The sequence below is a fragment of the Meles meles genome, chromosome 18, assembly GCF_922984935.1.
Source record: "Meles meles chromosome 18, mMelMel3.1 paternal haplotype, whole genome shotgun sequence".
Classification (NCBI taxonomy): domain Eukaryota; kingdom Metazoa; phylum Chordata; class Mammalia; order Carnivora; family Mustelidae; genus Meles; species Meles meles.
In genome coordinates this window covers 9,563,750-9,591,574 of record NC_060083.1, presented here as the reverse complement: position 1 = coordinate 9,591,574, position 27,825 = coordinate 9,563,750, and the positions used below count along the sequence as shown (strand labels likewise).

The 27,825-nt window shown below is 59.6% G+C and overlaps 5 protein-coding genes across 5 annotated transcripts; all 5 read left to right on the top strand.

Annotated features, from left to right (window-relative positions):
- The first annotated feature begins 361 nt into the window (after positions 1 to 361).
- SPEM2 (SPEM family member 2) lies at positions 362 to 2,206 on the top strand. The gene is given in 4 exon segments (XM_045984049.1): positions 362 to 499; positions 661 to 718; positions 869 to 1,025; positions 1,027 to 2,206. Coding segments are annotated over 4 exon segments (1,533 nt in total).
- Positions 2,207 to 2,911: 705 nt separating this feature from the next.
- Positions 2,912 to 7,049, top strand: SPEM3 (SPEM family member 3). The gene is given in 4 exon segments (XM_045984925.1): positions 2,912 to 3,049; positions 3,189 to 3,246; positions 3,345 to 7,009; positions 7,011 to 7,049. Coding segments are annotated over 4 exon segments (3,900 nt in total).
- Positions 7,050 to 8,841: 1,792 nt separating this feature from the next.
- Positions 8,842 to 11,570, top strand: TMEM102 (transmembrane protein 102). Its single transcript, XM_045986377.1, has 2 exons — positions 8,842 to 9,582; positions 9,684 to 11,570. Exons 1-2 carry the CDS (start codon positions 9,369 to 9,371, stop codon positions 10,997 to 10,999), a joined length of 1,530 nt encoding a protein of 509 aa, XP_045842333.1. The 5' UTR covers positions 8,842 to 9,368; the 3' UTR covers positions 11,000 to 11,570.
- Positions 11,571 to 11,951: 381 nt separating this feature from the next.
- FGF11 (fibroblast growth factor 11) lies at positions 11,952 to 17,898 on the top strand. The gene is made up of 5 exons (XM_045986378.1): positions 11,952 to 13,250; positions 14,940 to 15,050; positions 15,259 to 15,362; positions 15,637 to 15,835; positions 16,124 to 17,898. Exons 1-5 carry the CDS (start codon positions 13,058 to 13,060, stop codon positions 16,192 to 16,194), a joined length of 678 nt encoding a protein of 225 aa, XP_045842334.1. The 5' UTR covers positions 11,952 to 13,057; the 3' UTR covers positions 16,195 to 17,898.
- A 191-nt stretch (positions 17,899 to 18,089) lies between these two features.
- On the top strand, positions 18,090 to 27,678 carry CHRNB1 (cholinergic receptor nicotinic beta 1 subunit). The gene is made up of 11 exons (XM_045984685.1): positions 18,090 to 18,174; positions 18,260 to 18,399; positions 18,998 to 19,042; positions 19,555 to 19,664; positions 19,764 to 19,872; positions 20,122 to 20,269; positions 20,594 to 20,803; positions 24,028 to 24,251; positions 24,677 to 24,858; positions 25,182 to 25,329; positions 25,620 to 27,678. Exons 1-11 carry the CDS (start codon positions 18,114 to 18,116, stop codon positions 25,758 to 25,760), a joined length of 1,518 nt encoding a protein of 505 aa, XP_045840641.1. The 5' UTR covers positions 18,090 to 18,113; the 3' UTR covers positions 25,761 to 27,678.
- Positions 27,679 to 27,825: the final 147 nt, after the last annotated feature.

Sequence of the window (27,825 nt, the reverse complement as noted above, 5' to 3'; positions counted from 1 at the left end):
TGAGAACGATGACTTGGAGGAAATGGTGAAAACCGTCTTACAACTATAGCGACCCTATTTTCAACTCACGAATCAGGTGTCGACTTAAGCAGGCCCCTGTGGGAGACAGGGACAGACTGAGCTCTGGGATATCCGGGGACAGGGGCCCCATCAAGTGGCAGCCAAGGGCGGCCATGGCCATCTAAGGGCGACCCGGGCGGATGAGAGAGGCCACCTCTGCATTGTGACTCCCCACCATGTGCCTCATTGTGACCCAGACCCCTCACCAGCCGGTAGCTGTGCCCAGGTCCCGGCATGAGTACAGTGTGGTCGGGGCTGGGGGGGGGGGCGGTGGCCCAGGTGGCCCTAGGGCCCCCCCGCCATGGAAAACCAGCTCTGGTATGACAACGTGGGGTGCTGTAATCAGTACCAGGAACATCCGCAGGATCCCGAAGACGTGCTGCTGCTGCTGGTGGGCCTCGTCATCCTGGTGAACATCGCGATCAACGTGGTGACCATGGTCAGTGCTGCTGGTGGGCCGCCCCCACAGGCAAAGGCGGTGGGGGGGGGCCTGCACCTGCAGACGTGTGCTCTTGGTTGGGAGTCAGGTAGGGGTGTGGCGGGGCGGGGGGGCAGGTAGAGAGCCACCTGGTCCTCACTCCCACCCCACCCCACCCCCAGATGTGGCATGGGCTCCAGAATGCCTTAGATAAGACGATCTCTTGGATTAATCAGAAAAGTAAGTATGGCGGCAAGAGAGGTCGGGGACACGGCCCCCTCCCCACACCCCAACGTCACCAGCACAACCTGAGAAACCCATGTCGTCCTGTTCCCAACCCCAAGCTCTTTTGAGAGTCGTCCCGACCTCACAGACTCTTGTCACCCCCAGATGAAACCTCCCAGCCTTGTGAAAGTCCCTCCAAGGATCCCCCTGCCAAGCCCCAAGATGTCCACGTCCACTGCACCCTGGAGCCCATGGAAGTGAAGCTGGCCCGGCCGGCGCGCTCCCCCTCTTCCTCCTACCACCATGTCCGCAGCTCCCGCTCCTGCCGCCGCCGCCCCCCGCCGCCGCCGCCGACCCCGCAGCCGCGGCCCCCGCCAACGCCACGGCCACCGCCACGGCCACGGCCACCATCACCACCACGACTCCTGCAGCCACCAGTGGGGGCTGAAGAACCAGAAGCATTTCTGCCACAAACGCTCAGCCTTCCGCAGCCACCATCAGGGCGGCAAGATGTCCCAGCTGCGGGTGGTGCCCTCCTTCAGGGGTGACCTGGACTCCTACCTGGAGGAGGAGGACCTGGCCTTCCCACACCCCAAGTACCCATGGGGCGGCTGGGGAGGGCTTTACCCACAGATGGGCCTGCCCTCCAACGTGGGGCTGTGGGGCCGCCGGGGCGGGATCCTGGCCACTCTGCCCCCACCCTCCCTCTACCTTTCGCCCGAGCTGCGCCGCATGCCCAAGCGCGTGGAGGCCAAGTCGGAGCTGCGGCTGCAGTCCTGCGGGCCCCACTGCTCCCAGTCCCGAGTCTGGGGCAGCCTGGACGTAGAGCAGTGGGCCTCGCCTCCGCCGCCCCTCCGCCGGCTGCCCCCCAATCCCTCCTGGGTCCCCGCGGGGTACAGCCCTTACCCCTCAAGCGGCCAGCTCCTCTATGACTCCTGGGACCAGCGGCGGCGGGGTCTGGAGGGCTCTGAGCCCCCGCCCGCCCTGGTGCCCCGGGGCTCCCGGCCCGAGGCCCGGGAGCACTGCTCCCCGCAGGCGCACCGGCGGAGCGTCCCCGGCCACGCCTACAGCCAGCCCAGCCGCAGCCCGCACCCGTCCACGGGCCACCTGAGCTACAACGCCCGCGAGCCCCACGAGGTCCGGCGCAGGGCGGCCGAGTGGGCTGAGGCACTGCCGGCTCGGCACCCCCTGACGACCTCCACCTCCCTCACCATGCTGGGCGAGACCACCTACCAACGGGCCCCGGCCCCCTGCTCGGCCCTGCTCCCCCACTCCTCCCAGCCCCTGCCGGAAGCCCAGGTCCCTGAGACCCCCCAGCCCCAGCCCACCTTCCTGCCGCTCAGCAGGAACCCGGGGGGCACTGGCAGCTGCCAGGTCTACGACAGCCTGGAGCTAAAGCGGCAGGTGCAGGAGAGCCGCGCGCGGGCCAACTCGCTGCCCCCGCCCTCCGCCTCGGCCTCGAGGCCGTCGCTGCACCGGAGCCGGACCGGGAAGCTTCACTGACCCACAGCGACGGTGCAGGGGGGGGTGCACGGAGAGGAAGGAATAAAGAGCAACAGAGTTCGGGAAGCACTGTGGTGTGTTCTGGGGCTGGGAAGGGCCCCTCCTCCTGTCAGCCTGCGTCCCCGTGGCTGTGGCCTCCGTCCCCCCTGGCAGGACCCTGGTCCCGCCCCCTGTCCTATGGGGAGACCGCCACCACCCGTGTCTGAGCAGCTCTGGGCGGCTGCCCTCCCCGATCCGTAAGTGGGCTCCGAGGCTCAGCCCCACACGACCCGGTGAAGGTCAGATTCCAGGCCCCTGCGTCCCACCTCGGCTCAGATCCAGGGCCACCTCCCAGCCCATGGAGGGCAGGGAGAAGGTCAAGGCTCTGAGGCCAAGGTCTTCCCAGCCTCGGGAGTGGCCGAGGGGAGGGACTGCTGAAGTGTTGGAGGGAGCAAGGTAGGGCAGTGAGGGAACAGAGGAGGAACGAGGGCCCCAGCGCAGGGCGATGGTTTCCAGTCCCGCTTGACTTTGGGGGCTCAGGTGAGGAGAACCTGGTTACCAGAGCAGGCCGTCCTAGGCCCCCCGTTTGCTCCCCTCCCTCATTGTGACCCAACACCTGCCCCATTGTGACCCAGTCCCTCGCCCCCTCCCCCACGACAGGAGTCTGGCTCCTAGTGAGTATGTGGGGGCCACAGGGGGGCCCAGGTAGTCCTGGGACCCCCAGCCATGGGTGAGCGAGCCCACCACGGAGCCCAAGCGTGCTCTGGTACCAACCCCAGGAAGTGCCAGGACCTTGGAGAATCCATCCTTCTGATTCTGGGCAGCGTCATTCTGCTCAACGTGGGGATCAACGTGGTGACTCTGGTCAGGGCGGGGGCAACAGGGTCGGGGGAACCCCGCGGTGGGAAGGGGCCGAGGTGGGTGGGCTGCCGGGATGGGGCCGAGCACGGGCTGGGCGGCAGGGCTCACCGCACGTCCGGGCTCCCCCCGCTGTTCCCCTCAGCTCTGGAGGCATCTGAAGGGCTCCCTGCGGATCCTTTTCCATCATTTTTTCCCCAAAGGTGAGTGGACCCCAGCAGGGCCTCAAGGGATGTGGGCCCGTCCCCTCTCTCAGCCCCTCAGGAGCCCTGGCCTTGCCCCCTCCCTGCTGTGCCCACAGACAAGCATCCCAGCTGTGCAGGCGGCCATCCCATGTGCACCCGCTGCTCCGTGGACCCCAAGAACCTGTGCTCGAGAGTCGCCTCCCGCTTCCACCGTCGCCCCGGCTTCCTGGCCGGGTACCCTAACCACCTCAGCTCCTGGATTCCAGACACGAACGACGAGAAAGCTTCTGGGTGCTGCTGGGTGCCGCCTCCGTGTGGGCACGCCGGGGCTCCCGTGGACGCTCCCTGGGGACCGTGGAAGGAGAGAGTGATGGGAGCTGGGGAAGCCCCTCAGGTCACAGTCTTAAAGGCCCAGGCTCCCTTTATCTCCAGGCATGAGACACCTTCCCAGTTCCCCAGGATGAGCACGGTGGACGTGGTTCCCCTCCTCTTAGCCCATGAGAGCAAGACCAACACCCCAGACTATGACCCACCCCATGCCCCCGCCCAGACCCACACTCACTCCCCAGCCCATACCCCTGAGCACACCACAGCCCAGGCCCAGACCTCCTTCCCAGCCCATGGACCTGAGCACACCACCCCCAGGGCCCGTGCCTCCTCCTTAGCCCATGGACCTGAGCACACCACCCCCGGGGCCCAGACCTCCTTCCCAACTCACACCCCTGAGCACACCACTCCCCAGGCCCACACTTCCTTCCCAGCCCACACCCCTGACCACACCACCCCCAAGGCCCAAACTTCCTTCCCCGTCCACGCCCCTGAGCACACCACCCCCGGGGCCCACGCCTCCTCCTTAGCCCATGCCTCTGAACACAACACCCCCCAGGCCCAGACCTCCTTCCCAACTCACACCCCTGAGCACACCACTCCCCAGGCCCACACTTCCTTCCCAGCCCACACCCCTGACCACACCACCCGTGGGGCCCACTCCTCCTCCCTAGCCCACGCCCCTGACCACACCTCCCAGACCCAGACCTCCTTCCCAACTCACACCCCTGAGCACACCACCCCCCAGGCCCATACTTCCTTTACAGCCCATGCTCCCGAGCACACCACCCCCCAGGCCCACACCTGCTCCCCAGCTCAAACCCTTGAGTATAACCTGCCTCAGGCCCAGATCCATTCCCCAGCCCAAGCCCCCGAGTACCACTCCCTTCAGGCCCATACCTACTCCGTAGGCCTCACCCCTGAGCACATCGCCCCCCAAGCCCATGCCGCTGAACACACCCCGGCCCTGGTCCATGGCCCCGAGCACACCGCAGTCCAGGCCCATACCTACCCTCCAGGCTTTACCCCTGAGCACACTCAGCCCACTCCTGCCCAGGCCCAGAACCCCGAGCACCCCTCAGCCCATCCCCTGGGTCACACCCCTGAGCGTGTAATAGCCCATGCTCATCTAACCCACACCCATGTCCCTCAGCCCCTGGTGCCCACTCCCACCTCTGCCCCAGCCCCTCCCCCAACTACCCTTGTCCCAGCCCCTCCCCCAGCCCCTGGCCCAATCTCTGTCCCAGCACCTGGCCCAGCTCTGGTCATGACCCTGATGACCACTCCTGTCTCCACTCCGGTCTCTGTCACCACCCGTACCCCCATCCTAACTCCTATTCCCTCTACCCTGACTGCCTTTGGCCAAGACCTTCCCACTGGCCACGTGGTCTACGATGCCCGCAGGGTGAAGCAAAGCGCACACCATGTGTGCCCCCCTCCGCCCTCTGCGTATTCCAGAAAGGACGCGGGCACCCTCCCCAGGCCCCAAGAGGGTCAGGGTCTGGACAGCTCTGGTACAGCGGAGCCAACGACGAAGCAACCCAACAGGGACAGTGCCAAGCCCTCCACAGGCTCCGTCCTGGGCTACCTGGAGTTGGGGAATGTGGAATGGAAGATCTCGAATGAGGCCAAAGACAAGGTCTTCCAGCCCAAGACCTTCCCTTACTTCAGCTTCCATCCCTGCAGTTCGGAGAGGAGACGCACAGATTCTCAGACTCCGGTCTACCCCAAATTCCTCGTCTACTCCAAGGAGGCCACACCTTCTCAGCGTTGCTTTCATTCTCCGACCACGACCCAAAGCTCAGTGAGCACCATCCCTCCCCCGTGCACACTTTCTCTGCCTCTTATGTCCCCCAGATCCTTTGTCCCTCATCAAGCCTCCAACCACCAGGAGCTCTCTGCCTCAGTGCGACCCCCCACCTTTCCCCCGACCTCCAAGTCTTCTCAGTCCGTCTCCTCTTCCCAGTTCCCTATCCCTCCACACTTCTCCAAGACTTTCCAACCCCCAATTCCACCCCAGCCCCCTAAGCTTCAGGGGAGTCTGGGCCTCAACCAAGATTCTGGCCTCCAAAGGACTTCAAGCCTTTCAAAGGACTTGAGAATTTCCAGGAACCCAGGCCTTGCTGAAGATCCAGACCTAAACAAGCCCCCAGGCCTTACTCTAGACTCTTCTCTCTGCAAGAGTCGGAGCCCTTCTCAAGATTCTGGACTTCACAAGAATCTGGTCATCACCCAAGATTCTGGCCCCCAAAAGAGCCTAGGTCCAACTCAAAATGCAGGAATCTTTAGAAGTCCGTGTCTCGCCCAACCTTGTAACCTCCACAAGGACATACCATTTCCCCAAACTTCTGACATTCAGAGGAGTTCAGGCTTTATGCAAAACTCTGACATCTATAGGAATCTAGAACAAAACCAAGAGACTACACACCATAAAAGGCAAGATCTCTCCCAGACAACAGGCCTCCATAATAGCACGGGCCCCTCTCAAGATTCTGGAATTTACAAGAGCACAGGTCATACTCATGAGCTGGGAGTCTCCAGGAGTCTAGGCCTTCCCCAAGATCCTTGCCCACAGAAGAGTCCATACCAAGACTCTGGAGTCAACAGGTGCTCAGGCTTGATCCAAACCTCTGGTCTCCATAAGGGCTCAGGCCTTACCCAAGACTCCGGAGACTACAAGAATCCAGGCCTTACTCAAGATTCTGACCTCGCTAAGAATCCAGGCCTGACACAAGCCGTTGAAGTCGAAAGATGTGGCCAGACACAAGATGTTGGAATTTACAGGAGCCCAGAATATACCCAAGACCCTAATTTCCACCAGTACCCAGGAATTAATCAAGATCCTGGCCCCCATAAGGGCCCAGCCTTTACGCAAGACCATGTCCTCCCCAAGACTCAAAGCCTTATTAGGGAATCCAGCCTCCACAAGGATTCACCTCTTATCTCATATCCCAACCACCCCAAGAACCCAGGCCTTGCTCCAAGTACCGACTCAGTCCAAGTCTTGGGTCTCCCTCAGACCCCAAAGTCCTCACTGTGCCCGAAGTCATGTGCATCGGAGCAGGCTCCCCAGAAAGAAGACCCACAACAGCGCCTTCCGTGGCCACCTGCCTCACCTAGTCAGAACTCCAGCTCGCCCAAGCCCCCGGTGGTGATCTACAATGACCTGCAAACCTTCTCAGAGGTCCCTTTGCTAATTGAGCTGCAGCCATCCCCCCGGCGAGCAGGTGGCCAAGACTGGGCTCACCGGCCCGTGGATCCAGTACCTTCAGCCTCCCAGAGCTATCGCCAGATGTCCATGCCTCCCAAAGTCAACTGGAAGCCCTACTGCCCTGGGTCAGGCACCCGGGTCGGGCACGTGGTCTTCGATGCCCGCCAGAGACAGTGTGGGGCAGGCAGGGACAAGTGTGAAGCTCTGTCTCCCAGACGCAGTCGCCAAGAGGCGTGCAGCAACCCCCCGGAGACCACCAAGGACTGGGGATATCAGAGTGTGATGAGAACCTTGGAGAAAGAGGGGGCAAAGGGGCATCAGGAATAAAGAGGCGAGAGAACGACTGTGTGGTTGTTTGGGGACATCCCACCCTAGCCCTGTTCTTGATACTGTGCCCCCCCACCCCCACGGGGCCCGATGAGGGCTGCTACTCTATCCCTGCCCCTGTTTCTCCTGCATCCCTGTGTGGCGGAACCCCTGATCCCCAAGGCCCAGAGCTGCCTCGTCCAATACAGCGGCCATGAGCCAAATATGACTGTTAAAACATAAATTAATTCAAATTAAAATTTAGAGGCGTCTGGCTGGCTCAATTGGTAGAACATGTGACTCTCAATCTCAGGGTCGGGAGTTCAAGCCCCACGTTGGGCATGCATGGAGCCTACTTAAAAAATTTTTTTTTTAAAATTCCGTTCTTCAGTCTCATTACCTACATTTTAAGTGCTGGGTAGCCATGTGTGGCTACTGTATTGGACGGCACAGATTTAGAACCTTTCCATGGTCACAGAAAAATGTATCGGACAGCAATGCTTTAGAATTTACAGAAACTTTCCTTTCCCTTGTCACTCAAACCCAGCATCTTCAAAGCTCGCACAGAACCCAGAGAACTCAGTCGTTTTCAGTGTGACCGAGAGGCCACCCTCTGGGGAGGAGGGAAAGAGCAGGCACACTTTATACCCGATTGCCCCCCCAGACTGTGAGAAAGAGCCCAGCCTTCAGTCTTCCCCATCTGGTCTCTCAGGTCACAACCAGGTATATGGAAACCTGCCTCTCCCGTTCTGGGCTGTGTTTTGGGCCTCAAGGTTGCTGAGGGCGAAGAGGTTTCTTTGTCAGGGACTCGGAACCCCTGAGATCGGGGCTCCCCAAATCAAGCTCGATTCTGAGAGTCCCCTCCTACGCAGCTCTTTGCTGCGGACGTGGGCCAACCTCACCTTGGACATAGTCCTTCCAGGGAGGGGTGCAAAGGGAATGTCAGAAGTCCTGGTCTGGCGGCGGACTGGTCTGGTCTGCGGGCCTGTCCCTGGTTCCCTGTGGTTCTGTCTTCTCCTTCTGGGTCCCCGTCTCATCCTGGGCTAGAGCTGTATCTCTGGTGGCCGTGGTCACTGCAGGTGATTCCCTCCTCCTGAGAGCGTTCCCCTGCCCTGCCCCAGCCCAGCTGGGATTTTCCTCCGCACTTGATTTTCAGTCCTGATAACACTTCTGCGTGCGCGCGTGAGCTGGCCGATCCTGAGGTGTGTTCCCCGCCAGCACTCACAGGCCCGAGTTGGGCATGGCCAATACCTATGTCCCTTCCCTGAGCCAGATGTTTTTCCTGGGTCACCACCTGTGTGTGCTTGCCTGACACTGACCCGGAAGGGATGCCTTGGCACCCAGCTGGGAGCCCTCTCTGGCCGCGCCCGACCATGTGCAGCCTTTATAGGCTGCAGTCTCGTCTCTCAAATGAAGTTATGATAGCGTGGACGACCCCTCCTAGATCTAAGCGACCCGGGCTCCTCTACTCCCACAAGAGATGCGGAGGCCCCCATTGCCCCCCAGGCCCCTAGGGTATGTCCCCCTTTATTATTTGCTCTTCCGAGCCATCCTGTTCCAACCCCACGGAATATTCGCGTGGGCCTGACCTGGGCTTGAAAGTCACAGGAGTTGATCTCCACAGAAACTACAACTTCCATCAGGCACTACTTCAGCGGAACACGAAAGGATGCAGGGGCGTGGCCTCAGCGCCCCGGCAGCGCGGGAGACAAACTACAACCCCCAGCACAGCGCGAGAGCTCCGCGGCGCGGAGCGCGGCTGATCTCCCGCAGGAGGCGGGGCCGGGCCGGAATTGGCCGCACGGCCTCCAGAAGGGGGCGTGCCTGCAGCTTGGGGGCGTCGCCTCGGGCTCCAGGAAGGAGATACCTGTTGAATCCTTCTGTCCGCTGTCTGCCCACCCCTTGCAGCTATCCCTAAGAGGGTAGCCGCAGACCACAAAGGGCTTCTGAAAGAGAGGTAAGGGGAGGCAGACCAGGGGCGGCGGCGGCGGCGACTATCAACATCCCATCGGAGGGCCCAACAGCGACTTTTTACCTGCTGAGTCAGGTGAGCCGTTCCATGGGGGCGGGGACCAGCATTTGAGAAAAGGGCAACGGCGTTGGAGGTATTTATTTGTTCGGTTTCAAGACTAAATTTAGAGCCCTTCAGCTGCAGACCCTCTGACGAACTGTGCCTGGGGCACTCCGGCGGCCTCGGGAGGAGAGAAGAACGCGGGCGACTGTTTGGCCGCAGAGGAGCGGCCCGTCTAAGCGTCCTCCCGTCCGGGTTTTCCTTAGCCCCAAACGGCTGAGCCACATGGCTTCGGCGGTCTGGGGGAGTGCGCCCTGGTGGGGCCCGCCGCCCCCAGCCCCAGCCCGGCCGCTCACCGACATCGACTTCTGCTCCGGGGCGCAGCTGCAGGAACTAACGCAGCTGATCCAGGAGCTCGGCGTGCAGGAGAGCTGGAGTGACGCGCCCAAGCCGGGGCCCGACCTCCTCCGGGCCAAGGACTTCGTCTTCTCTTTGCTGGGTAAGTCACTCTCCCCGCCTCCGGCCGCTCGCAGCCTTCAGCCCCGCCCCACCCCGCCCAGGCTTTGTGCCATGCCCTCCAGAACCCGTCTCCTCCCGTAGGTCTTGTTCACCGTCGGGACCCCCGGTTTCCACCCCAAGCAGAGCTCTTGCTGCTTCGTGGTGGGATTCGCGAGGGCTCCCTGGATCTGGGACCTGCACCCCTAGGTCCTTACATCCGGGGACCTCATTACGATGTCGGCTTTACACTCCTAGTGCCCGTGTTTTCGCTAGACGGCACAGGGCAGGAGCTCCAGCTGGATGTGGAGTCCTGTTCCGCGTGGCTGTGCCTCCCAGAGCAGATCCGTGGAACCCCGATCCGGGACGCTTGGCGGGATTGCCTAGGACCTCCAGTCCCAGGAGGACGTAACTCCATCCACCGAACCAAAAGTGAAGGAGGTCCCGAGGGCCCCCAAACCTCCATGGACCAGCACGGTTATGTCACTGAACCTGAGCCAAACGTGTCTTTGGAAGAACCCGCTAGTAACGTTTCAGGGCCCAAGCCGCCTGAGCAAGACGGAATCGATCACGGCTCTTCCACCCCACTGAAAAACCTGAATGGTGACATCGGGAAAGCAGCGGTCCTCAGCCCAGTCCCACTGCTGTCGGAGGACTGGGAGGCTTGGCCCACACTTTGCCCCATCCAGGTGGCTACGTGGTTCTTTGCTTCACTGGCCGCGGTGGCTGAGTCCCTGTTCCCGGTCCCGGGTGCCCCACGCTTGGTCCACGCCGCCCGCCACGCAGGGTTCACCACCGTCCTCCTGGCCACGCCGGGGCCGCCGCGCCGCGTCCTGCTCTTCGACCTGATTCCCGTGGTGTCCGTGGCCGGCTGGCCCGAGGGTGCTCGGAGCCACTCGTGGGCTGGCCCGCTAGCCCCCGAGTCGTCATCCTTCTACCTGGTGCCCGGCGGCCACACCAAGGGGCCGGGCGCCGCCGGCTGGCAGCTCTGCTTCGCCCGCCAGGAGCTGGCGCTCAAGGCGCGCATACCCGCTCCGCTGCTGCAAGCGCACGCGGCGGCCCAGGCGCTGCTGCGCCCGCTGGTGGCCGGGACCCGGGCCGCGGCGCCCTACCTCCTGCGGACGCTGCTCTACTGGGCGTGCGAGCGGCTGCCCGCGCTCTATCTCGCGCGTCCCGAGAACGCGGGCGCCTGCTGCCTCGGGCTGCTGGATGAGCTGGGCCGCGTGCTCGAGGCCGGGACGCTGCCCCACTATTTTCTGAGCGGCCAGGAGCTCCGCGCGGGGGATGGCGCCGCTGCGCTGCTCGGGGCGTTGGCCCGGCTCCGTGGGGACCCAGCCCAGGCCCTGGGCGCTGCGGTGGAGGAGGCGAAGGCTGCACGCAAGGGGGGCGGCTTAGCTGGCGTGGGAGGCGGGGCCCATTAAAGACGCTGTTCCTACCCGCGTGGAAAGGTGCTTCTGTTGGCCAGGGGGATGTGGCGGGGGCTGCTAGCCCCTCGCGGAGGGGACACACTGAGCGTTCTGGGTCCGGAGAGCACCGCCGAGAAGGCCTCGAAGGGGCCTCCTCATCCTCCTGTCCCGTCTCTGGCACCTGTCGTCCCATTTCTGGCCCCTTTACTCCCCAGGTCTGTGGCCAGCACTCCTCCTGGCATTGCGCATCCTCCCGCCACCATCTTCCCAATTTTTATGGTCTTTTGGGAGTCAATAGGGAGGGAGTGGGGGTGCATATTTGCTGACAAAACACAGCAGGAAGGTGTGGAGACCAGCGACTGACCAGTTTGGCTTGCACAAAATCGGAGAGATTAAGAAGGCCAGGCCAGGTTGCGCCCCGGGCTGGATCTCACCACCGCCCCTCCCCTCTGCAGTTCGACCCCTCTTTCCTCATTCAGTTCTGCCCTCCCAAGCCGGGCAGTAGGGTCCCTCTTTCCATTCTCCCAGCGTCCGCCATTCCGTCCATCTTAAGCTCAACCTCTCCTCCCATCCAGGGTTCCGTTCCGTGCAGTCACCTCCTTGTCTCTCCTCCTCTGAACCCCAAGACGTGCGGCCTTGCCTCCGCTCATCTGCGTCTAAGACTGTCCCCACTCCCTGCCTCCAAGGAACCCCCGGGTTCCGCCCGCCCGGCTGCACCCCCCCCTCTTTCCCGGCGTCTCCGCCCCCTGCCCCGCCCCCGGGCCGGCTCTCCGAGGAGGGGGAGCTGCTGTCGCCGCCGCCGCCGCCTCAGCTCCCCACTGCCGCTGCCGCTGCCGCCGCCTCCGCCGCCGCTCTGCTTGGTCCAGGCGCCCGGCCTGGTGCTCTGACTTCGCCGGACCAGGGCGCTCTGCGGAGACACCCTTCCTCCTACCTGGGGTCCGGGGCGCGTAGCCCGGCGTGGGGGGAAGCTCCGCTGGCGAGGGACAGGGAGGGAGGAGCCTGGAACCGGAGCCAGCGCCACCCGTCGCCGGATCAACAAGACAGGACAGGTTGAGGGGCGTCGGGGAAGGAAGAGGGGTGCTGTAGGCTGTCCCGGGGAAGACGAGGAGCCCTGTCGCAGAAAGCCCTGATGCACTCTGACTTGTAGGGGGCCTGTTCACAGTTGGGAACCGGTGATAACGTGGGTGCACTCCTCTCGGGGGGCTGATTGGATTGGAGGGCGTGGGATCTAAACAGCACCAGCTGTCCCCGAGGAAATTAAGGGGCAACGGGGGGGGGGGGGACCGGATGCTCCTTATCTCGAGGTGACAGAAGCCCTCCAGACAAGCCCTAGGAAGGGTGGATTTGGAGGTGACTTCAAAAGGGGTGGAGGGTGACCAGGTGAGGAAAGGGGCGCAGCGGCTGGAACCATGTACCACTAGAAATGGAGGTGACTTGGTGAAAAAAAGGTATGGCCCAGAGACAGGGTCTGGGAACCCCTAATCGCTGAACGGGGACAGCCTGGGTGTTCCCTGACAGTTTGGGGGGACTTCATTGAAAAAAGTGGGGGATCCTTTCCACTTAGAGGGTGGCAAAGACACCAAGGTTGAGTTCCTCCCTGACATTGGCAGTGCCCCCGCAGGGATGGGGTTGAGCTAATATATCAAAGCTAATGACCCGCACCCTTTAGGTTACAAGAGTGGATTTGGGAGGAGTGCGGGTCCCCAAAATAGGGTGGAACGGTGCCTGGGACTATTGGAACCACATCTTGCAAATTTTGAGGGTCTTGACTTTGGCCTAAGGGAAGTGGGGACAGGGACAGTGAAGAACAGGGTAGTTTCCAGTAGGGGACAAAAGTCGAGGGTGGGGTCAACAGATACACAGGGCGCTGGGGCCAGTCGAGCTAGCACGGAGCCCAAGGGTGGGAGCTGGCGGCTGGGGGGTGAGGGGTCTGGGGCTTATCCTCAGGTCCCGTGGGTGAGGCGGTGAGTTGGGACTCCAGCGTCGAGAGGATGCCCTGGTGAGCGGGCTTCTCTTGAGCCCAGCGCCGCTCCGGGGCCCTGCCGGTTTGGGGGTGTCTCCTCCCGGGGCGCCATGGCGGCTCTGGCCAGTAGCCTGATCCGGCAGAAGCGGGAGGTCCGCGAGCCCGGGGGCAGCCGGCCCGTGTCGGCGCAGCGGCGCGTGTGTCCCCGCGGCACCAAGTCCCTTTGCCAGAAGCAGCTCCTCATCCTGCTGTCCAAGGTGCGACTGTGCGGGGGGCGGCCCGCGCGGCCGGACCGCGGCCCTGGTGAGTGGCTGGAGCGGGGTCTCCGGGCCTGGGGTCTCTCCGCCTGGGAGGTTGAGGCCAGGGACTCCGAAGGATGGGGCCCGACTGAGGGGGGGTTCCCCGAAAGTGGAAGGGGGTGGGCCAGGACCACAAAGTCTCTGCCGGACGATGCCTCAGTTTCCCCTCTCTTTTGCCCATAATCCGGAGTCTCCTTGCTGTCGAGGGCAAGGGGAAGGCTTGGGGGGCTAGGTCTGGCACTCCCAAGCCTCGCGGCTCCGGCTTGCCGCCCCCCACCTCCCCCCACCCCACGCAGGAGTCCCCACCCCCACCGTCCGCCGCCTACGTGCCGGCTCTCGCGATTCTTTCAATGCCGGGCGGAGGGGCCTGGGGGTTCCGGACGCCTGGGTCACCCCGGGGGTTTCTGCAGCTCTGGCAGCCCCGCCCCCGCCCCGGTTCTCCCGCTCCTCCACGCCTTGGCTCCGTTCCTGCTGGCCGAGCCTGCGTGGCTCGGCGCCAATCTCCCCGGCTCTCCCCCGGGTGTCCTTGCAGCTACCTCGCCGGCCCGCCCCTCTGTGCGCCCTCCTCGGTGACCTGCGCCTCGAGAGGGGCGCCGGCCACCCCCCATTACCCCCTACGCGGCTCCGAAAGCGGCTCCCCCAAGCTCGGGGCGGGGGGGGATACCCTCTGCCGCGAGGAACTCAGACCCTGTACGGGACGAGAGAACCGCGCGGAGACTGGGGGGTCGTACCACCTACGAGGGGGTACGGGGAAGTCGGCCGAGAGCAAGCGACCGGGCGGGAGAGTTGGGAGGGTTGGCGCGTGGTCCCCGTCCAGGCACGACTGGCAGGAGTCCCTCTGGGCCCGCTCCCGCCTGCTCCCAGCTCCCCCAGGGGCAGCCCCCTCGTGCCCTCCTCCCCCCGCCCCCCGCCGCCGGCCCTCCGTAGTGGTACGGTCCGCAGCCCACCCTCTGAGTGGGACCCAGCCCCCACGTGACTGCGCCCGCCTGGCCAGCTCCCCGGCCCCCTTACCCCATTTCCTAGGGTTTGGTACCGAATGTCCCCCACCTCAGGCGGGTTACCTGGCTGCAGGGGAGAGGCTGGGCCTCAGGGAGGGCCGGGCCCCCCGCGAGCCGGACTGACAGACAGACAGACAGACAGATGGGTCAGTGTCAGACAGGCCGGCACGGGGCCAAGGCAAGGCCCGCGCCAAGCGAGCGGCAGCCGCAGCAGCAGGTGCTGAGTCAGCGTCGGGCCCAGTCCCACCCCCACCCCTGAGGGGGCGCCCGACCCTCTGGTCACCTCGCCACCGCCCCACAGTCACAAACACTGGCCCTTCTGCAGTCCTGCCTGCCTCCCTCCGTCCTCTGCCTTCTGATGGCTCCCCCCTTCCTCTTCCCTCATCTCCCCTCCCCCACTTCTGGTGGAGCTGTAGAGTAGGAATTAAGCCATTTAAATAAATTTCAATAAATTAAGCGGAAAGCTGGGGGTTAGAGGAAGCAGAAGGGACCCACACCGGGGCTTCCTCCCGAGTCAGAGAGAGGTGGGAGAGAGCCTGCTTGGAGGATCAGAGAGCTGGGGCCCTGGGACCCTAGTCCTCCCCGTGCACTCTCCCCTCTTTCTTTCCTCCCATCCCGCCAAGTGGAGGAATGGTTCTGGGAACAGAGATGTCATTTTCGAAGATGAATCTCTCTCTCTCTCTCTCTCTCTCCAGAGCCTCAGCTCAAAGGCATCGTCACCAAACTGTTCTGCCGTCAAGGTTTCTACCTCCAGGCGAATCCTGATGGGAGCATTCAGGGGACCCCAGAGGACACCAGCTCTTTCAGTGAGAGGGGAGGCCAGCGGCTGGGTGGGAAGGGAGAACACGGGGACAGGAGGGGACCGTCCTATTCCCACTTCCGGTGCCGTTGTTTTCTGTCTGGCTCTTTGGCCCCCAAGGGAAGCTGTGGAACTGGGCTGGGGGCTGGGGTGGGTGGAGCTGAGCTGTGGGTCTGAGGCCCCGAGCACTGATGCCCCCCTCTCCCCGTCCCCAGCGCACTTCAACCTGATCCCTGTGGGGCTCCGTGTGGTCACCATCCAGAGTGCCAAGCTGGGTCACTACATGGCCATGAACGCAGAGGGGCTGCTGTACAGCTCGGTGAGACGGCGAGGATGAGTGGCCTGGGGTTTGCCCCCCCCGGTCTAGTTTCCTTTTATTCCAGTCCCCCTGCTCCCCCCCAAATCTAGGGGGCGACCAGACTCTCCCTCACCCTCCTTTTCTCCTGGTGTCTGCATGGAGTGAGAAGTGAGCCCTCCCAGCCCAAAATGTGTGGATTCTATCCTGGCTCTTGGTCTTCCCAGGGCCCCCTTCTGTCCAGTGATACTTCTTTTTGTGTCTCTTTGTGGGCCTTTCTGGGTCTCTGTCTCCTCAGCCACATTTCACAGCTGAGTGTCGCTTCAAGGAATGCGTCTTCGAGAATTACTACGTTCTGTATGCCTCCGCACTCTATCGCCAGCGCCGCTCGGGCCGGGCCTGGTACCTGGGCCTGGACAAGGAGGGCCGAGTCATGAAAGGAAATCGAGTCAAGAAGACCAAGGCAGCTGCCCACTTTGTGCCCAAGCTCCTGGAGGGTGAGTAGGGACTGCGGAAAAGGTGGGCCACACGGGAGGGTACTGGCCTTGATGTGGACATTGAGTGACACAAAAATCAGGGCCTTCAAGTATCCAGGAGGACACCTGTTATGCCGAGTCAAGCAAGGAAGAAGGCTTTAGACTTTGGGGGCTTGGGGAGCCCTCCTCCTGTGGGCTGGGGTTCCCAGAGGATGAGTGTTGGGGAAGGGCACCCTTTCAGAGCTCTGATTCCTTCTAGCTCTCTCTGGGCCTAATTCTCCTTCCTACTCCTCTCTCTCCCCTTCACAGTGGCCATGTACCGGGAGCCTTCTCTCCACAGTGTCCCTGAGACCTCCCCTCCCAGTCCCCCTGCCCCCTGAAACATAGTCCGTGGACTGGAGGCTCCCTGCCCTTGCATGGAGCCAGTCACTGTCGCAGCCTGTCCCCCGGCCCTGCTCCCGGCCCTGCCCCAACCCCTGCCGCCATACTCATGCCCTGAGCAGCCCAGTCCCAGCGGGTGCTCTGTCCTGAGGGAGCCGAGGGGCTGGCTGTGACTCCCCCCCACCCCTGACCCCAGGCTTCCAGCGCCTGGGAGGAGTTCAGAGAGGGGGATTCTGTAAATGGTCCTGGCTGATCACTGCTTTCCTCCCACACAGCCCCCCAAAGCCTTTTCCCAAGAAGGCCCAAGGGGGGATCCAAAGCCGAGAGAACAGCACCCCGGGCTCAGTCAGTTCCTGGAGCCCTATGCCCTCTTCATTGCCTCTGAGCCATAGATTTATAGGTCCACAAGAGCTCAGGATCAGTTTCCTTTTTGCCCGACTCCACCTCCTGCCTTGTTCTGGACGGGTTCTGGAACACCAGGCACCCTGGCCAGGGCCCTTTTTGCACTAAGGCTCTGTGCTGGAATGCTGGCATGCTGCCAGGCTCCACTGTGGATCCAGCAGGCTTCTGTCCTTGACCCAGATGGACCCCTGGTTTCCAGGTAGAGGGAGGCTAGATTTGAGCCCTGTCCAGCTGCTGGCCTTGGCCTGAACTAGGACCAGTCTCAGATCACCACAGTTTTAACTTTCTTATCCCAAAGACACCCAATTCTAGAGCATGGGGTTCTAGACGCACATGGAGCCATACGTCCTTCGGAATCCCAGCTCTAGGACATAGACCACGACTCTCAGCCCTTCCCTCCAGCATGGAACCGGGGCCTATACAGCCATATTAGTGCTCATAGAGACCTGCCCTCCTACCTTCTCTAGTAACGCCTATCACAGGTGAGCTCCGGAAAGAACCCAGCTGTGATTCACCAAGAACTTTGTTGATGAATCAAGAAACACTTCTGATTTTTCCTAGACTTTCTAAAAATCCGATTCTTCCTATAGAACGCTAACCTTATTTTTACATGCCGTTTCCAGCTCGGGCAGCTCAGCTGGGGTCCTGCCAGGGAAACGGAGTCTGAGGAAGGGCAGAGGAGGTTGGGAAGGAATCCTTGCTCACAGCAGGGAAGCTGGGATGGCCAAGGGGCCAAAACCGTGGCATTATTTTGGCTGTGCCTGGGTTGGGGGCACGTGAACACTTAGCTACCTCAGCAGGAATTCCTTCCAGATCCGCTTTAAAGCTGAGGTCTCCAAAGTAATGGATCTAGAATGAAAAGAACAAACAGAACACAGCGTTGCTCCCCAGTGCAGGACCCCAATTCAGCAATAAGTTCTGCCCCTCTCCCCTACAAGTCAGGCCAAGGACCGTGAGGGCCCCTTGGGCTCTGAGACCTCACATAACCCCAGAGCTTCTAACTTAATAGAACTGCTTTACCTTACAGCTTATAACTTCAGCTAAGTTTTAGGTACCCAAAAAGGGCCTGACTAGATTTTTCTGAAAAGCGTGGAGAGCTAGGGGCAGGCCTGAAAAAGATCAGGAGCCCACCAGTGAACTAGGAGGGGGACTCCCAGTAGCCTCAGACCCAGGGAGACCCTAAAGGGAGGAGCTCTATTTCTCGCTTGTTGCAAGAGGGGTACATATTCCCCTGGCCCGCACAGACCCCCGCTCAGGATCAACCCATCTCCTGGCTGCTCCCAGGGGACGGGGTCTCCACTCCATGCTTTCTCAATTAAAGATTTATACAACTAAAGTGTCGTCTGTCATCCATGGGTGGCGGGCATTGGCAGTTGCTTGGGGCGGGACCAGGTCCCAGGGGCGGGGCGGGTGGGCTGGCGGCTGCCCCCCAACGACAGGTGCACATTCCTGGGCGTCTCGTCACTTCCCCTGCGCTGGCGAACCGAGCGAACTCACTGAGCAACGCGGCCGGGCTATGACCCCAGGGGCGCTGCTGGTGCTGGTGCTGGGGGCGCTAGGGGCGCCGCTCGCCCCGGGTACGTCTGGGCCTCTGGGGGGCAGTGACGGGGCCAGGGGTCGTGACCGGGCGCGGTGGCTTCACTCCGAGCCCTCCTCCTCCAGGCGTCCGCGGCACGGAGGCGGAGGGCCGGCTCCGCGAGAAGCTCTTCTCTGGCTATGACAGCTCGGTGAGGCCGGCGCGGGAGGTGGGGGACCGTGTCGGGGTCAGCATTGGCCTCACCCTGGCGCAACTCATCAGCCTGGTGAGGGCGCACGCCCGGGCTGCGGTCTGGCAGGCTGACCCGCTGCGGGCGTGGCTTTGGGCGGGGCGGGAGCGAGGGCCGTCTGGGGGCGGGGCGTGGGGCGAGGCCAGGCCGGGACATGGACGGGCGGTTATGGGACTCACGGACAAGCTGTGGGCGTGGCGGCTGGACCCGCCGCCAGCAGAGCGGGGCAGGGCGAGGAACCCTGAAGCTAAGCCTGGGCCGCGGGACTGGCTGGGGGGCGGGGCTTGGGGCGGGGTCGCAGGCTGGGGCGGAGCTTGGCGCGGGATCTGGCCGCGAAACCACAGCCCGCGGAGATTCAGCGCGGGGTGAGTTAGGGGCTGGGGGTGGGGCCCCGGGGCGGGGCCGGGGGGGGGGGGCCAGCGGGCTGGTAGCCTGATTGGCTGGCGCTGTAGACCGCCGGAAGTTTCTGAGGTAGAGGCGGGGCTCAAACCAACGCAGCATCTAGGGGGAGGGGCTTGGCGCCAAGAGAGTGGGATTCTGGAAAACAGAGGTTTCCAGATAGACCTTGACCCGCCGAGCCCCTTCATTTCTCTCGGCTCACGTCACTTTTACCCTTTAAACTTTTCCCTTCTAGAACGAAAAGGATGAGGAGATGAGCACAAAGGTGTACTTAGACCTGGTATGCAGACCCCACGGGGTGGGAGAGGGCGACCCGCTGCCTTCCCAATTTCCTCCCATGTCCCGCTCGGTAAGAGCAGTTCCTGCATCACGACCTCAGAAAACGGAACGGAAACGGAAGCTTCAGGAAACAATACCTATCTTTACTCTGGGAGCTGCATTCCACGCATTCCTTACTCTAATTTTTTAAAAACACTGTTTTGGGGCCACGAATTTGATTTCTGATCCACTAAAGGGTCGCGACCTGCAGCTTGAAAACAACTGTTTTAGTGGCTAGCTAGTGCAATCTCCTCATTTTTACAGATCAAAAATTTGGGGCCCGGGGCGAGGGAATGGGAAATTAGTTGATGGGGTCCCAGCGAGTAAAGGTGCAGTCGGAACCAGAACCCCGAATTCCCGAACCATAGCCCTGTCGGCTTCCCTTCCCTGCCCTCCCTCCCGGCTTCCTGCGGACATCCCACGTCCCCTCCCGGGCTCCAGCCCCCGACAGCCCCTCAGCCTCTGCTCCCACAGGAGTGGACTGACTACAGGCTGAGCTGGGACCCCGCGCAGCACGAGGGCATCGATTCACTCCGCATCACGGCTGAATCCGTGTGGCTTCCGGACATTGTGCTCCTGAACAAGTAGGCTCTTCCCACGACCGGGAGGTGGGCGGAGTCTCTGGGGGCGGGGTGTCCTGGGGGCGGGGTCTGATTCCCGCTGAGGAGGTTCCGCCCCCGCAGCAACGACGGGAATTTTGACGTTGCCCTGGATTTGAACGTCGTGGTGTCTTCCAATGGTTCCGTGCGCTGGCAGCCTCCAGGCCTCTACCGTAGCAGCTGCAGCATCCAGGTGCCCGGGATTCCCCTGGGAACCCTGCTTCCCGAGCGACTCCCGTCCCTCCGCCATCATCCCCCATAACCCTCCCATCGCGCCCATCCTCCTGACTTGGCGTGGTTTCACCTTCTCTGTCCACGATCGCTGAGCTGCAGTGTTTCTCAGTGACCTCGTTTCCGTTGCCCATAGCCCCCCTTAATAACCTTCCAATTCATCTGTGACCCTATGTCCCTGTGACCTGCCTAATGACCTCCCTCCATCCAGGTCACCTACTTCCCATTCGACTGGCAGAACTGCACCATGGTGTTCAGCTCCTACAGCTATGACAGCTCAGAGGTCAGCCTGCGGACCGGCTTGGGGCCCGACAAGCAGGAGCGGCAGGAAGTGCACATTCATGAGGGGACCTTCATTGGTGAGTGGGCATGGCTCCCCCTCCCATGGGCTCTTATGATTTCCAGTTTCTAACAGGCTGATACATACCCTCCTTCAGCAATGCCCACTCTGACCCTGTGGGGTCGGCAGGATAAGTGGGATTCTCTACATTTCGCAGATAAGGAAGTGGAGACTCGTTCACGTTCATCAGAGATGGGCTGCCCGGCCCAGGGTCACAGCTAGTGTCTTATCCCATCAGCCACTCCCAGGTCTAGGATGTGGCAGAGCAAGCCATATCTGGCGACAATAAGGACAGGTCCCACATCTGTGTCCCTTTTTTTCTCTCCCCTCTCTTTCCTCCCAGAGAATGGCCAATGGGAAATTATCCACAAGCCTTCTCGGCTAATCCAGCCTCCCACGGATCCTAGGGGAGGCGGGGAAGGACAGCGCGAAGAAGTCACCTTCTACCTCATCATTCGCCGGAAGCCTCTCTTCTACCTGGTCAACGTCATCGCCCCATGCATCCTCATCACTCTTCTGGCCATCTTCGTCTTCTACCTGCCCCCAGATGCAGGTAAGGGAGGAGGAGCCGACAACCCACCTTCTTACCAGCTGCTCAGCTTCCTGTCCACTCGGAAACCAGACAAGGTTTTTGGGCCAGCCCAAGCCATCATGGATTGTGCTGCAGCAGTCTTGCCCAGGTTTTCCCTTCAGCCAGAGGCTCTTCCTGGATCCAGGTTTTCCCTCCAACCTCAGGCTGGGGGTGCGGTGGGGTGGGGTGGGGGGCTCTGCAGCCCAGGTCTCTCCATCTAGAAACTCCTGAACCCTTTTCTGCAGCCCAGGTCTGTCCATCTAGGAACTCCAGAACGCTTTCCTCCAGAATCCTAAAATCCCATCCTTGGAACCGACCAATTCCTGGGGTTAGACAACGCTCCCTTTCACTTTCCCTAGTCCTGGTATCCACCCCCCACACCCCCCTGTTATTTTTCAGACACCTACTAGCCCTTTGGAGAGTCCTTTAGGAATAACAGCAACATTTCTCTAGGAGGAAGCATAATGTAGTTACAGAGTAACCTTGGGCAAATTCCTTCCTATTCGTCCCCACCTAATAGGATTATTTTGAGGATTAATTGAGTTAATAGAACTATGCCTGGTACCAAATAAATTCTATGTAAGTGTTGGTATTATTTTTACTATTTTTGAGCATTTGCTATAAGTAGTACAATGAACATGTTACATATAACTCAATTCCTTTTTTATTGATTGATTTTTTATAAGGGGGGAGGGGCAGAGAGAGAGAATCTCAAGCAGACTCTGGGCTCAGCACAGAGCCAGACACGGGTCTCGATCTCATGACCCAGAGACCACGACCCCCCCAGAAATCAAGAGTCAGTCCCTTAACCGACTGCACCAGCCAGGCACTCCTACACCAACTCAGCTCTAATCTTTAGAACACCTCTGTGAGGTGAGTGCTGAATTGTCTTCCCCTTTTACAGAGGAGGTCAGAGAAGCTGAGAGAGTTTAAGTCATTTGCCTCAGTTCCAGCTACAGTCAGAGACAGGTAGTGTCTTGATTCCAACTCTGGTTGGTGCCGGTCTGATTCCCAGACTGGAATCCTTAGCTCTGGCATTTAAAGTATGCTCTCCTTCTCCCTGGCATCGAGTTCTCTGCCTAGGGAAGGAAAGTGATCCAGCTCTAGAACAATCTTCCAAATGTAACTTCTGCTTCCTTCCGAGCAGGGCAAACCTTGGAACCCAATATTACAGGACTTAAGTAGAGTAGACCATAAACGTTTTTTATTTCAATACCTTCCTTGAAGTTAGAGGTGCCTGTTTTATGTCACGGGAATAATCAGCACCCGGCATCCCCTTATTTACTTTGTTTCATTTTTAGATGCTCCAAATTGCCATTTAGGTGCTAAAATGGGCGACAAGGGTTGGTCTGTTCATTCATGCAGTGGGGTTTGTTTAGTATCTGTCATGTGCTAGGCAGTGGGGCTCCATCAGTGAATCAGAGACAAAACTCCTTGCCCTTGTGGAGTTTACATTCTAGTGGGGAGACGTCAATAAAGCAAATACATCTGTTAGATAGTGTATTAGAAGAGGACGGGTCCTAGGGAGGAACATAAGCAGGAAGAGTGGTAGAGAGGATGAGACTGGGGGTTGGGTGTTATAATTTAAAATAGAACGGGGGGCACCTGGCTGGCCCAGTTGGTTCAGTGCCTGACTCTTGATTTCTCCTTAGGTCATACCTCAGGGGTGTGACGATCAGCCCCAAGACAGGCTCCATGCTGGGTGTGCAGCCTGCTTTAAGATTTTCTCTCTCTTGGGTGCCTGCGTGGCTCAGTTGGTGAAATGACTGCCTTGGGCTCAGGTCATGATCATGGAGTCCCAGGATCGAGTCCCGCATCCGGGGGGGGGGGGGTCCCAGCTCCATGGGGAGTCCGCTACTCCCTCTGACCTTCTCAGCTCTCATGCTCTCTCTCTCACTCTCTCTCTCAAATAAATAAATAAAATCTTAAAAAATAATTATTCTCTCCCTCTCCCGCTCTAAAAAAATAAATAAATAACAATAAAATAGAATGGTCAGGGGCCCCTGGCTGGCTCTGTCCATACAGTACGTGACTCCTGATCTCAGGTCTGTGAGTTCGAGACCCGTGCTGAGTGTAGCGATCACTTAAACAAATTTTTTTAAAGATTTTATTTATTTATTTGACAGAGATCACAAGTAGATAGAGAGGCAGGCAGAGAGAGAGAGAGAGAGAGAGAGAGGGAAGCAGGCTCTGCTCAGCAGAGAGCCCGATGTGGGACTCAATCCCAGGACCCCGAGATCATGACCTGAGCCGAAGGCAGCGGCTTAACCCACTGAGCCACCCAGGCGCCCGAGGTCACTTAAAATTTTAAGAAAAAACCAGAATGGCCAGTGAATGCCTCAATAAAAAGGAAATATTTGACCAATATTTGAAGGAAGAGTTGAAGGGGATGAGAGAATGACCCTGGCAGATGGATATCTGAGGGAAGATGTACCGAGCACAGTTAACAATGAGTGCAAAAGCCCAGAAGTGGGAGTGAGTCTTGCATATTCAAGAAAGAGCCAGGATAACTGAATGAAGGAAGCCGGAGAAAAACAGTAGGAGATAAAGTCAAAGAGATAATGGGAAGAAGGCCTCGTCAAACAGTCAAACACGCTGAGGTCTGGCTTTGATGCTCAGGAAGATGCAAACCACGGGAAGGTTTGGAGAAGAGAAGTGATACGATCTGATTTACATTTTTTTAACAAGCAATCTGGCTGCTCGGTTGAGAACAGTCAGCAGGGGGAAGTAGGATGCAGCGAAGAGGAGACCTTTATAAAAACTCAGATCTGAGTTCGTGGTGTTTTGTAGGGATATATTTTGAAGGTGGAGCCGGTAGGGTTTGCTGTGGATTGGATATGGGATGAGAAAGAGTGAGGAGCGTTGAGAATCACTGAGAGGATTTTGGCCTGCCCCAGGACTGGTCATTCATGAAGTGGGGGAGCCTGTGGGAGGGGCTGGTGATCAGGGGATTCGGTGTGGGACAGGTTAAGTTTACGATGTCTACTGGACATCCAAGCGGAGATGTTCAGTTAGCAGGTGGCTATAAATCCGGGGTTAAGGACAGTAAGTCCGGGCTGGAGGTATAATTGTAGGAGTCATCTGCGTGCACTTGGCCCTTCCCAAAGCCTATGCTTGTGTGGGCTGGAAACACGGTCACTGATTAGGCCATGGAAATTGCCTTCTGGCAAAGCCTGATCCTTCTGCCTTCCTCTCTGCCCCGCAAGGAGAGAAGATGGGGCTCTCCATCTTTGCCCTGCTGACCCTGACCGTGTTCCTGTTGCTGCTGGCAGACAAAGTTCCTGAGACCTCCCTGTCTGTCCCCATCATTATCAAGTACCTCATGTTTACCATGGTCCTCGTCACTTTCTCCGTCATCCTCAGCGTCGTCGTCCTCAACCTGCATCATCGCTCACCCCACACCCACCAAATGCCCGTTTGGGTCCGCCAGGTAAGATGGACCTCGGTGTTAACCCTTGGTGCTGGCGTTCGCTGTTCTGTGCCAGTATCGCCCCTGCAGCCCTCCTACCGCCTTCAACCTCCCCTTTCTCAGACCGGAGGGAGAACTACAGCTCCTGGGGTGGAGCGTCTTGGTGCCGAGGCCTGTTGGGTGCTGAAACGTTGCGCAGTCGACTTTACCCCTCGACACTGTCATGTCTTAGATCCCATCTTTCCTTCGTCAGCACTGCCCATCCTGGGTTCCAGGGACACATTGCCAGTGTCTGCCACCTACTTCGGAGCTCTTGAGGCTGCGTGGCTGGGCGGGACTCGCGCACGCAGGCGCGGGGATGGGCCGGTGGATGGGGTCGGCGGGCGGCTTCCCCTCCGATCTGAAACCATGAGCGCCCCCCGCCAACTCGCCTTTCTACTCTGCAGATCTTCATCCATAAACTCCCTCTATACCTGGGTCTGAAGAGGCCCAAACCCGAGAGAGACCTGATGCCGGAGCCACCTCCTGTGGCCCTGCGGGATTCTCCAGGAAGTGGCTGGGGTCGGGGAACAGATGAATATTTCATCCGGAAGCCACCGAACGATTTTCTTTTCCCCAAACCCAACAGGTAGCACCTACTCCCCGTCGCCTACAAGTAAGGGAGAGCGGGAACTACAGTTCCCAGAAGACTGTGCAGAGGCAGGCGGCTTGAGGTCCCGGAAGATGCCCTTGAGGATCATGGGAATTGTAGTACCCCGTTCCGCCGCCTACTTTGCGGAAAGGCGGAAACTAAAGCGTAGAAAGATGGGAGGAATTGCGGAAGGCTGGAGAGGTCGCCGCTGGCGGGGAGAGCCTAAAGGGCCTTCTCACGGTTTGAAAACTGACAAGAGTGTTGGAGGAGGGAGTCGGGACGGAGCCTAGACCGTGGCCCAACTGTCCCGCCTCTTCCAGGTTCCAGCCTGAGCTGTCTGCCCCGGACCTGCGGCGACTTATCGACGGTCCGACTCGGACCGTGGGCCTGCCTCCCGAGCTACGGGAGGTCGTTTCCTCGATCGGCTACATCGCCCGGCAGCTGCAGGAACAGGAGGACCACGACGCGGTAAGTCCAATGACGGTGGAGCAGGGCAGGGCCTGGGTGGCCTTGGCTCCACCCGCAGACCTCGGCTCCGCCCCCAGCATCCGCTTTTGCTTCTGATTGGAAGCTTGCCTCCCTTGGTCCCGCCCCCCTGTGTTCCGACTGGCTCCTCGCTCCATCCGTCACCCGCAGTTTCGTTTTCCTCGTCTCGCGGCCCGCCCCTGTCTCTGAGCGGTAGGGCAAGGGCAAGGGTACAGGGCAGGCCTTCCCTGTGGGTCTGGAGCTCAGGGACAGTTTACTCTGCCTACCCCCAGCTGAAGGAAGACTGGCAGTTTGTGGCCATGGTAGTGGATCGCCTTTTCCTGTGGACCTTCATCATCTTCACGAGCGTTGGGACCCTCGTCATCTTCCTGGACGCCTCGTACCACTTGCCCCCCGCCGACCCCTTTCCTTGAGGACAGAGGGCCAAGACGCGAGTCCTCTGCCAGCTGAGCTGAGAGTGGGCAGTACTCCCAAGGCCTGTCCCTTTCTCCCTCTCGACTCCACTAGGAATCCAGGCTTCGCACATCATTGCCTCTCTGGGGAGAGCGCCCAAGGGGGACAGGGCCGAATGAAGCCTTCGGCCCCAACAGAAATGCACTATCAGTTTATTTGTTCTTTGGTTTCTTGTAGAAGTTTCTTTGGATATCAACGCTAGGTCGCCGGCAAAATGGAACAAAGAATGAGAAGTAGATTGTACGCTCTAGGAGGGCAGGGACTGCGTCCTGTTCGCTGTACTATCTCCAGCACCTAGCACAGGGCCTGACCTATGGGATAGCAGGTGCTTCACATTCGTTGAGTGATTAAGGATTTTTTCTTTCCTGGAAGGAAATACACCAGTTATTATCAGTGCTTATGTTTGCAAGTTGAGACTAGTGGACCTTCTCTGTTTTTACTTTTCCGTAATTTATTGTTTTGTAATAAGTGAAAGGATGCATTTGAGGGGAAAAAAGAGCACTTTAAAAACCTTCATTCAGGTTCCAGCTTCGGTGCTCAGACTTTAGATAGGTACTCAACCGCTCTGGGCCTGAGATTCCAGGACTGTAAAATGGAGCTAAGAATAGTATCTGTCCCTAAGTCTGAGGGTCATGTGAGTTGGGAGCAAAAGCTCTACCCAGTACACATCAGAGGTTGCAAACTGGTGTGTTTGTGTGACCTGTGTTGTTGACCTGCATGATTTGTAGTGTGAGTTAGCTACTTTAAAAAGTTGGATATTGCACAGAGAAATTTCTGTGTATTTCTGACTTCTCTTAGGGGAAAAAAGAAGTTAAAACTGTGGTAACACCAGGCCTGATTCCCCTGTTGGCAGCAACTTACTAGGGCCGTGAGTGTGGCTGCCCACCCTGGTCAAGGTATTTGTTCCAGAATTCCTCAAACCAGCCCCCTACCCCCACCCCGCCCTGCCCAGCTGCCCAGCTTGGCTTGTTTGACTTGCCCATCCCCCCATAACATTAGACAAAATTAAGGGGAGGGGCGTGGTGATAAGCAGTTGGAGACAATGAGAGGCCAGGAGTAGCAAAAGAAAAGGTGGTCATATCTCACGACCATCCCTCATTTTATGCCCACTGCTGTTCGGTTTGGAGCACGGGTGGTGCCAGGTGTGAGGCGCGCCGGACAGTAGGCTCCTGTGCCCGGCAGGCTGTGTGAACTGGGCTGAGTTAATGTGTCTGCCTGGAGGTCAGACCAAAGTCAGCTCCAGCACTAGCGGCTGCCGCCATTTCAGGGAGTTGCACAGGGTCCCCAAGCCCTCAGACCTCCTCGGCGGCTGGAGGCTGTGCCCTCAGGGATCATCCAGCCAGCTCCCAGGATCCCTGGGGGGCAAGGGAAGCACATCTCCGTGCAGCCCACCCGCCAGCCCCGCAAAGAAGTGCATTTGGCATCTCACTGCGGAGCACAGTTTGTCTGTCTTGTTGGTTTATTGGCCTAGAGAGTTGGACACACACACAGATGCGGAGATAAATATTGGTCAGTTTCTCTAAATCGGGGTCCTCACTACATATAGAGCTACAGTCTGTAGGATTCTAAACCTTGCGTGCTGTGGTACAGAGCCAGTGGCCTTTCCGCTCTACCATCACCCTTCTCCCCAGGGAACATGGGGAACGAGGGCACAAACTGACAAGACTTGAATCATTTTCCAAAGACGAAATTGCGAAATCCCAAATTTCCAACGCCTGAAATTCACAATATGAAATTCACAAGCTCCGATACTCGTATTTTAATCTCCAATTTGCCACGACCTCATTTGTTGCCCAGAACCACCAAATTCTGGAAGCTAGTTTGCGAAATCATATTTGCCCAAAAAATAAATGTCTGCAATCTCAGTTCTCCCAAAAATGTCCGTGGTTTTGGAATTTTGACCTGTTCTGAAACGCAAACCCCCCTGGTCCGTCCTCAACTCCTTCCGTTTCCTGTGCCTTTCTGCCTCAGAGGAGTGCAGGTTAAGGATAGAGGGGAGCTGTCATTGCGTCTGCCCCCTGCCTC